This window comes from Thunnus albacares, chromosome 14 (genome assembly GCF_914725855.1).
Source record: "Thunnus albacares chromosome 14, fThuAlb1.1, whole genome shotgun sequence".
NCBI lineage: Eukaryota > Metazoa > Chordata > Actinopteri > Scombriformes > Scombridae > Thunnus > Thunnus albacares.
In genome coordinates this window covers 27,949,829-27,960,211 of record NC_058119.1, presented here as the reverse complement: position 1 = coordinate 27,960,211, position 10,383 = coordinate 27,949,829, and the positions used below count along the sequence as shown (strand labels likewise).

General features: G+C 34.6%; 1 protein-coding gene across 1 annotated transcript; it reads left to right on the top strand.

Annotated features, from left to right (window-relative positions):
• Positions 1-2,919: 2,919 nt before the first annotated feature.
• On the top strand, positions 2,920-6,583 carry LOC122997623 (ovarian cancer G-protein coupled receptor 1-like). The gene is made up of 3 exons (XM_044373895.1): positions 2,920-3,134; positions 5,731-5,915; positions 6,050-6,583. The coding sequence occupies exons 1-3, from the start codon at positions 2,979-2,981 to the stop codon at positions 6,555-6,557; spliced, it is 849 nt and encodes a 282-aa protein (XP_044229830.1). The 5' UTR covers positions 2,920-2,978; the 3' UTR covers positions 6,558-6,583.
• Positions 6,584-10,383: the final 3,800 nt, after the last annotated feature.

Genomic DNA, 10,383 nt, shown 5'->3' with positions numbered 1-10,383 from the left:
TCATGCCTGTCTACCTTTTCCTCTCTTCCATATAAGGAGGTGTAGATTATCAGGAACCTACTGCATGTTATCACTCATCATATTTACTGTAGACTGTTTGGATGCAGAGGACAAAACATCAAACTTGGTGTAGAGAACTCAACCAGGTGTGTTCTTGCAACTTTCAAGGTACATTTTCTGACATTACCTTTCACTTGTGTATGTAGAGATTGTAAAAATGAAATTAGAACTGCTAACAGTCATGATAATGAGTATGTAAACTGTGACAAGCAGAGAGCTTTGGACTGTAGGTGTACAGAATACTGTGGTTAAACCAATTGTGTTTTATTTCATTTGCATTTTTTCCCCTAAATACAATTTTCATGTGTAAAAGTTGTGTAACAAAGACAAAAAAAGGGTGAGAAAATAGTTAAAAAGATAATAACATTCAAAACTTAACACTATTTTGAATTAAATAAAATGATCTAAATTAAGAAGAATGAAAAAACAAATGTTCAATATTATATTTCTGTATTACTTGTATTTACTATATGTTCTGAGCCAACATTGATCCACATAGAGGTATTTATAGTGATATTTGCAGATTTTATGACAGCTGAGATATGAAAGAATTTCCTCTGCTGTGAAGATATGTTACTGATGAAAAGTCTAACAGAGGGATAGAGTTATACAACCCAAGATAGGTCCAAATCAATTAATGATTTCATCCCATAAGGAATAAGTGTTTCCCAGTTGTTGTTGTTGTTTTGTTTTGTTTGTTAGTTGTTTATTTTTGGTGATTTGGTACATTTTATCCTTTATTGAGAGGAGACAGTAGAGTCAGACAGGAAATGAGGAGAGAGAGAGAGATGGGAATGACATGGAACTAAGATCTGCTGGAATCAAACTGGACATAAATGTTGTAGTTTTGTGGTATGAGTCTTAACCAGTACGCTACAGGGATGACCAGTATGTTAGTGTTATTAAACATGGTGAAGGTACCAGCCTGCAGTTGTTTCCTCCAATTTATTTTCATGCTAACTCCAAAACTTAGGGTTAGTTCAGATTGCACAATCTGTAAACAAAATATAAAATATGTAGATGATTCATAAAATGGTTTGGTCAGACATGCCAACGTCCTTGTCCAAAATCAGAGAGCACAGAGTTATTCAACTGGTTGGATGTTGTTTCTTCCAATTCCAACCAACACTTTACAATACAGTACACAAAATTACAAAGGAATGAATCAGGAACAACCTGGTAATTGAGGAATCATTACTAGGTACTATATAGTAGATAGGACTATAAAGTTGATAATAATGAGTTACTAAAGAACCGAGTGGAAGATTTTAATGAATCATTAGATAATGATTAGTTCATATCTGTGAATTGATCATAGTGACCACCTTAAAGTGTCTAGAATTGATATTTTTCATAATAACAATGTATCAAATATCAATGTACAGTATAATGTCAGAGGTGAAGCTTGTAATGATGAACCTACAGAGAATTATCAGCGACTCTGCAGCTCCTCTTGGCTTTATGGAGCTTTATAGAGAGTTTCAGCTCATTGTTTAGCTGTCACTCTCTTGGTTCACTCTCAGCACTCTCATAGCGTCATTTTCATCCACAGCAGGCAGCTGTTTTGTATTGTAATTTTGTGTGTACTTTTTTGGTTTACTGACATCCAGTGTAGAATATGGAAATAGGATAATAATAATAATAATAATAATAATAATAATAATAATAATAATAATAATAATAATAATAATAATAATAATAATAATCATCATCATCATCATCATCATCATCATCATCATCATCATCATCATCATCATCATCATCATCATCATCATCATATGGAAAAGTCAATGAAAGACAAAACAAAGGGTGAGAAATAGCTAAAAAGATAATTGCATTCAAAACAAGGTTACAATATTTTGAATTTAATAAAATGATCTAAATTAAGAAGAATGAAAAAACAAATATTCATTATTATGTTTCTGTTTTTCTTGTATTTACTGTATGTTCTGAGCCAACATTGATCCACATAAAGGTATTTATAGTGATATTTTCAGTTTTTATGACAGCTGAGATATGAAAGAGTTTCCTCTGCTGTGACAATATGTTACTGATGAAAAGTCTAACAGAGGGATAGAGTTATACAACCCAAGATAGGTTAAAGTCAATTAATGATTCCATCCCAGAAGGAATAAGTGTTTCCCAGTTTTTTTGTTTTGTTTGTTAGTTGTTTATTTTTGGTGATTTGGTACATTTTATCCTTTATTGAGAGGAGACAGTAGAGTCAGACAGGAAATGAGGAGAGAGAGAGAGAGATTGGGATGACATGCAACTAAGATCTGGTGGAATCAAACTGGACATAATGTAAAAATATTTATATACATCACAAGGACTTGTATTATCTGAAAAATTATTTTTGATGAAATATAGAGCTTCAACAATTAGTCGATTATTCTCATTGCTACTTTATTGCTAATTTTTTCAAATTATTGTTTCAAGCAAAAAGACCAAATATTCTCTGGTTTCAGTTTTTTAAACATTATGATTTGCTCCTTTTCTTTGTCATATGCAACAGTACATTAAAAATCTTCAGGCTTTGGATTGTTGGTCAGAAACAATAGCAAACTGAAGACATCCCCGCAGGCTCAAAGAAATTGTGAGTACAATTTTTTCACAGTGTATAAAAACTACATTTTATAAACTTAACGATTAATCAAGAAAATAATCAGCAGCTTAATTGGTGATGAAAATAATTGTTAGTTGCAGCCCTGAAGAAATATTATTAGGAGAAAATGTAACAAAGACACCTTTTGTTGTGGCTATAATATACACTGTATTTGTGTGAACTTGGACTTCAAGACTTTAGTGATGTCACTTAACAATGTTATGTAGATATTAAAAAACTTCCATAACCTGATCTCTCATACAACAGGTTTCACTCTGAAGAAGAAGATTTCTACATCAACAACACCTCACAGATGGAAAGCAATAATTACAGCAATGTCACATCCCACAATAATTCCACTGACAACTCTTATTATGGTGAACCACATATTATATATGTGATGACATGCGTAATCATTAGTATCGGCCTTCCTTTGACTCTAGTGGCCATCTACTCTCTTTATTCCCAGGTGAGTACTTTATGACTAAGATATATTAATTTTAGGTCATGTGTCTGTCATACAGTCTGTCTGTAAAGAATCTTCATCCTGCTTGGGGGCTGCTAAGTCTTGTAATGATCTATAAATTTAAGCTAATTTGACCTTAAACACATGCAGTTTACATGTGTAGTTTCCAGGGGTGTGCCCGAATACAAATACGTTATTCAACAAAGCACAAATAGTTGTTTTTTATCAAACATTTATTTCATACAAATATTTAAAAAACTATTTGTTTTCTGGAAGAAAAAAAAAAAAAACATGCCAAATACCAGCTCACAGGTCAGTTACATCGCTATCTCAGTCTCTCTCCTCTGCTGCACTGTTACATCTATCAGTAGGTCTCAACAAGGGGAGTTACATCCACCTGCTACATGAAGCACATTTCCTTTTTTTCCATTTGGACATCACTCCCAGAGTTGGGGGTGTTCCCCAAGAGATAAGGCTGAGTTACTGACACAAGCAAAGTCCTGTTGTTCCCCTTCTCCTTTCCACAAAGTTAGGTTGTAAAAAATAGGCAATAAATGAAAAGTGCAAAGCAAGAATCACCTTTCAAATTCTTCTCTACACGTTACACGCCATGCTGTCTCTGTGTTATGGGTGTATAAATAAGTAGAGGTCTGACTGTACATTTGCAATGTGTTTGGTTTAGCTCAGTAGTCAACACAGTCGTCTATGATCTGAGAGACTCAAGTTCAAGACCTGGTGTGGCGACCTCCTTCTTAAGATAGTTTATTCATAAACACTTTAACCCTTTAATATCCTAAAATTTAAAGCTAAATAAAAATAAACAATAATATTTCAGATGGGATTTTTACACCTATTTCCACTTTTATTCAAATACAAACACAAACATAAATAATTTTGCTGCCTCAATAAATATAGATACAAATACAAATACTGGGCTCTCTGCACATCCCTGGTAGCTTCATTCCAGGTTAACAGCATTCTTCACTTGTAGAATATAAATTGTCATCAAGTTTGTCAGAACAATTTGTACAGCATAATTTGGGATCATTATTTTTGGCTTTGATTAAATCAAATCAAGAAATATATGAAATTTTGTACAGACATTCATGGTCTCCACTGACCTGATTGATCCCCTGACTTTTCCTTTAGTGCCATCATCAGTACTTTGGTTTAAAACCTGTGGGAGAAAAAAAGCTCATTTGTGAAGGAGAGATGTTCAATGTTTAATTCATGAAAGTGTTCAACCAATGAACTTCAATCAATGAAACTCTTCTGCAGGGCCTGACTTGGGCCTCCAAGGTCTCTTACAAGAGATGTTTTAGGTTCACAGCACCAGGCTGGGAGATAGGATGGTCACCTTGGATGGGTAACAACAGCTCCCCACATTGTTTTCCAATTAGAGTTCATTCTGACACTAAGTTTCCTTGTTTCTCCCTTCCCTGGTGGCATGACCTGAGCAATTCTATAAGAAGTGATTGTTTTCCTGTTTGTGCTAAGTTTTTGGTATGACCGTATCCATGTGTACACTGTGCCAAAGGCTTCTCTGACGTCAGATATTTGTTCTCAATAAACTTTGTATATTCAAGTAAACATCAACTGGAGCCTGTGGAGTCTCTTCAACAATTATTCAACAAGTACAAGACTTTCCCTATCACATTTGGCATTGTCAGCAGGAAACCAAAAGAGACCTTCACTGGGTAAATAAAAGAATTGTTTTCCTTTTCTTTGTCTTACCCTGTGTGCCTCTTGACGGTATCATAAAAAAGCATATTGGTAAACTGTATTTAAAAGACTTAGCTCATAAGTTGAACACTTCCATAAATTGAACATTGAACATCTCTCCTTCACAAATGAGCATTTTTTTCTCTCACACAATGAAATACCAGCTAAACTAATGGCAATGTGATCCTCCTCAGCTGTATTTTGTGTTTAGTGCTAATAAGCAGATTTAACGCAGCCCTGGACACCCCAGCAATCAATTTTTGACTCTACTCCTCCCATCTGGTCACAAATAAAAGACACTTAGACAGAAAAAGCAGTTTTAAATTCCATTAACCACTACTCACAAGATTACAATATATTTTAGTCTTTTTGGTCTGCATGAAATCATTGCAGGTATGTGTGTGTACACATCTATCTACTATATGTTTTAGAGGTACACATAATGCACAGTGGAAACAAATTTCCCAATGAGGACAATCATTATCTATCACTCTATCTTTAGCATGCTAACACGCTAAACTAAGATGGTCATTGTCATTGTGAGCATATTAGCATTTAGCTCAATGGACCCCTGTGCATAAGTACAGCCTCATAGAGCAGTTAGCATAGCTGTAGACTCTTGTTGTCATTGAGTCTTGTAACATTGATTGGCCAATGTGTCATATTTGATGACACATTGGTCAATGCATGAATGTTTCTGACGGCAATTGCTGGGCAGAGCTAAATGACATATTTGTCACTACACAGAATTCCATCCACTTGCATTGTAGATCCTAAATGATCCTAAATGAGATCCTAAATGAAAACACCAGGAAACTGTAAAAGAAAAAACATGTTTCCAGCTGCTTTGTTTATTTCTACCATTGTTTTCTTGCAGGTTAAAAATGTCCACGTTGCTCCAATCTACATCATCAACCTCCTCATCTCTGACATCTTTCAGTTGTGCTGCATGATCGGCAAAGTGGCAAAACCTGACTGGAAGATCTATCGAATCTTCTCTGATATTCACCTCATTTGTGTGATGGTCAGTGTTGGCTTCATGGTCTGTATCGCCCTGGAAAGGTAGCTATCTGTCTATCCTGTATGTTTTTAGCTACTTCCATGTGTATGACCATTATATTACCATATATATCTGAAGCTCCTCAAAGTCAGGAATATTCTGTATCTGATGATAGACTGTGTATCTTGTGTTTCAGGTATTTGCTCATCGCATGGCCACTGTGGTACCACGTCAGAAGAACCATCAAGATCTCTCTTGTGGTCTGTGTTGTGGTCTGGACCCTTCCTCTTGTTTTGCTCCTTTCTGTCTATTTCTGGGTTAAATCTACGGTCGTGATAACAATTCTCGGCGTCCTCCCCCTCGTTCCTTTCCCACTGCTCATATTCTTCCTGGGTGGGACCCTCAAATCGCTTTCTGCAGCCATCTCGGTTTCCTCTGATGAAAAACGACGAATTGTGGGAATGTTGGTCCTGGTGCTGCTCATCTACACGCTGCTGTTTCTACCCACTATCATCATGGTCTTGATAGAAGAAGTCAGAGATAATGATACCCTCTTCAAACTGAGGTTAATTCTTGTTAGATTCAGTCCTCTTGCAGACTTGATTTTGTATGTTTTCACGAGGAAAGGGGCCATAGACAAGCTTTTGGCCTCTCTGTGTTGTTGCAGAATGGACAGTGATGATAACAGCAGATCATCAGCATGAAAGACAACAACATGTACACAGTCAGCTCCATGCAGGCAGAGAAAGAGGGAGAAAGAAAAGGGAGAAAACAGATGTTAACTGTAATGTGTCTGAATGTTCACTAAAATGCACTTAAACTAGCAAACAAGAAATAAATAAAGTGTTTGCTGTATGACAACAAAGGCCATCAGAAGTAGATGAAAAGAAATCATTGTTTTAATTATATTGTGAGAGAAGTGGTTAGTGGGAACATGTTTTTATATGTTTTTTAGCTGGAAGTTGATATCTATCATTATTATCCTTTGAAGGGAACATAACATGCTTTTTGTGATTTTCTGTCATTTATATTCATAATTTAAGTCTGCCAAGGGGCAGCTTCCTGGAGCTGGCCAATCAGAACAGAGTGGGCTCAGTGGGAGGGGGCCTCAAAGAGACAGGAGCTACAATGGCCTGTTTCACACAGAGGCTGAACTGAGGGGCTGCATAAAGGGCTACTATAAGATAAATAAGTTTTTTAATATGTTATTTTTCGAACTGTAAGTCATGAGAAAATATTATAGAGCCCCAGAATAAAAATATAGACCTGCAACCGTTCGTGTTATGTCCCCTTTAATTAAAGAAGCAAACCAGATATTACTTGTTGATCAACTGAGCTGTTCAATACCATGATCACCCTGTTATTATAGCTGCAACTCCGTCTTATTTCTACAGGGAGATCATCATATCAAGTCTATAGACTTTTTTTTCTTGGGCCTCTTATACACATTATAACTTGTTACTTTTTTCCTACTTATAACTATGTATGTCTATTATTGTGTGTGGGGTATTTTTATGCATAAAAGTTAAACAACAGATGATTTACTTCTTTTTATTCAATATAAGTTTTATTTTAGGGGGGTTTGTCGTCAGCATGCTATGGCTTGGCAATATTGATAAAAATCTTATATCACAGTACTTTTATAAGAAATGTAAATTTCCTGGATATTCAATAAAAACATGTTTCTAGACAAAAATGAGAATATTTGCTTTTGACTAACACTGTTAATTAAACCTGATAAATAAACAAAATCTCTGCTGGTTGTCTTTAGTATATATAATCATATAGCCCAACTCTACTGTGTAATACCATGGAGGCATTTTGCTTTCTATTTTTTTCTTTCAAATAACTTAATCATGTTCATTGTTGCACTAATCAGCTGACACTGCAACAGCAGAAATCCAACAAAGGCATATTTCCCAGAATCTCTTTAATTAAATACTTTGGCTTTCTGCAGGGTGACTCTTTATAAAGAAAAACATGCATTTTTAGAATATAACATGTGATTGCTAAGAGCTTAAGGTTACTACTTGATATTTTGTATAATGTACAAAAAAAGACGATAAATTATAGTAGTTGTAATTTATTTAATCATATGTGATTAAAGAACAGTTTAAAAAAACAAGTACTGAATCATTTCAACTCCAGTCAGAGCACACATCTGTCATTTTACTCTCCCCAGCCCAAAATACCCGTTTGGTTAGTCCACAGATACCTTTGGAACTGAAATCTTGTATTTGAAGGTTTTCTCTATGACTTTTTAGGCATTACTGTGACTGAATTTCATCAACTCTGCACACTTTATGTGCATAGCAATGACAGAACTGAAAAGGTTTTGGCTAACTTGAAGGATAAAAACTCAGCAACATTTACAGCAACAAACAGTTGTGATTCTCTGCTCATATGAAAAAAATCAAAAAAGACACAAGCAGAACAGACTAATATGAGCTACATGACATATTTCCATCCAGCCTGAAAGATACCTTCATATAACTGATTAGATGTATAGGTTATGTATAAAATATTGCTCAGTAGGCCCAAGTGGATGAGATAAGACTTGTATCTGTACCAGTTTTGTTTGAGTATCTCTTGTAGTTTACATTCAAATTTGCATTTATTCATGTGGGAAACACTTTTATCCAAAGTGAGGTACAAATGAGGAACATGGAAAAGGATGTTAACCAACAGCTTTTACAGATATGGACATGATGAAACCAAATATTAGCCACATGTTTGTAACAGGAAAGGTGAGTCATATTTTACAAGTACAAGTTGTTATCTGTTCAGAATAAGATTTAGATCAACAGGCAGCTAATGTGCATCATTAAGAGAAAAATAAGTTAACAGCAATGTCCCGACATGTCAGTGACATGAGTCCATATATCTAGAAAATACTGTCTGAGGTTTTTATTAAAAGTTGTTCTTTCTGTTATGTCTTCAACAGCCTCTTTGGTAACAACTAAGGCTATTAAAAAGAGTTGGTTGTGATGTGATAATATGTTTATTGATGAAAGGTTTCCTACTAGCAACAGTATAGAGATGCTATGTCACCCATAAGTTATGATGAACAGCATCTGTGTTTATCAGTCCTTTATGAAACTTATAACATTTATTCTAAATAGTAATATATGGATAGTGTTGGTAAGACATGGTGAATGTATCAGATCACATTCTACTCTACTCTTTTTAAACTTACATGTCAGGGTTTGTTAATTATTATTAATAACCTGTGTATCTTGAATGTCATTTTGTATCAGAACCAAAACATTTGTAACAGTTTTTAGCAGTTTCAGCTTGTTGTGTGTGACACTATTACTACTGAGTAAAGTTAACATAATGTTGTATTGGTGCGATATTGAACCAAACTGGGTAAAATTTTGCCACAGTGATGTTTAGTGTGTAAAATCCGTCTTATAAAAGTTCTTAAGCAACATAACTTAAGACAGGAGAAGATGATATGATGAACATGAACCTATAGAGAAGCTGATGGTGTTTTTTAAAATTATTTTATCATGTTGATGTTGATGTTTATACATATTAGCCATAGCTTATATTTTTAACAACTGATATAAGAAATATAAATTATAATAAATTACATACAAAAAGTCATTTGTCAAATGAAAGAACTTAAAACTAAAACATTTCATACTGTTTACAACCTAAACAGGATATAAAAACAATAACATAAGAAATGTCAAGTGTCACGTCTTCCTACCATCACCCAGCAGGTTTTCACTCCTGTAATGTGTTGTGAAACACTTCATGGTCCTTTTTCTCTCTTTCTTATCACACAAGAAACTATTATTGAATTAATTATTTATTATTGACCTCATTGGAAAGAATTATTCTCTGTATTACCCAAATATGTTCTTTGGAGCCACGTTTCACATAGACGGTTACAAACTTTCTAAGATAAAACTGTTTTCTTTTTTCTTTTTTCAAGGAATTTGAACATTATATTAGAATTATTGAATAATGTAGTAACCAGACAGCTTTCACAAAATTGTCAGACAGTAACACTTCTAATTTCATTATTTTATTTTATTAATTATCATTTTTTTTGTATTACCCCCACATGTTCAAGTACTTGAAGTATTTGAAGTAAGCAAAAAAAGGGGAAGAGTTCAGATGTGCAATAATTTCTCTTGAAACTGCTGTACAGGGGCTTTTAAGAAGCAGATAACAATCTGCGGTCACTGATACATTTAACACATCATAGTGGTGGAACAGCAGCACGTAACCAGGAAGCTTTGTGGTATTTTACTATTTAGCATGAATACAATTTTAAGCAGGAACTTCTTGAACACGTTTATATTTTCCTGTTAGTCCTGCTGTATTTCCCTACTTTAATGATCATTATTATTTGTAGTAGTAGTAGTAGTAATGATAGCAGTAGTAGTACTCCTGCTGCTTTTCATTATGTGTTCACAGTACTTTTATTTGTGAGTTGAGTTTTCATGATCAGGTTTTGCGTTCCTCTCCATGCCTCCATGTTTTCTCCAGTTCCACTTTGCGCCTGCAGCTGCACAG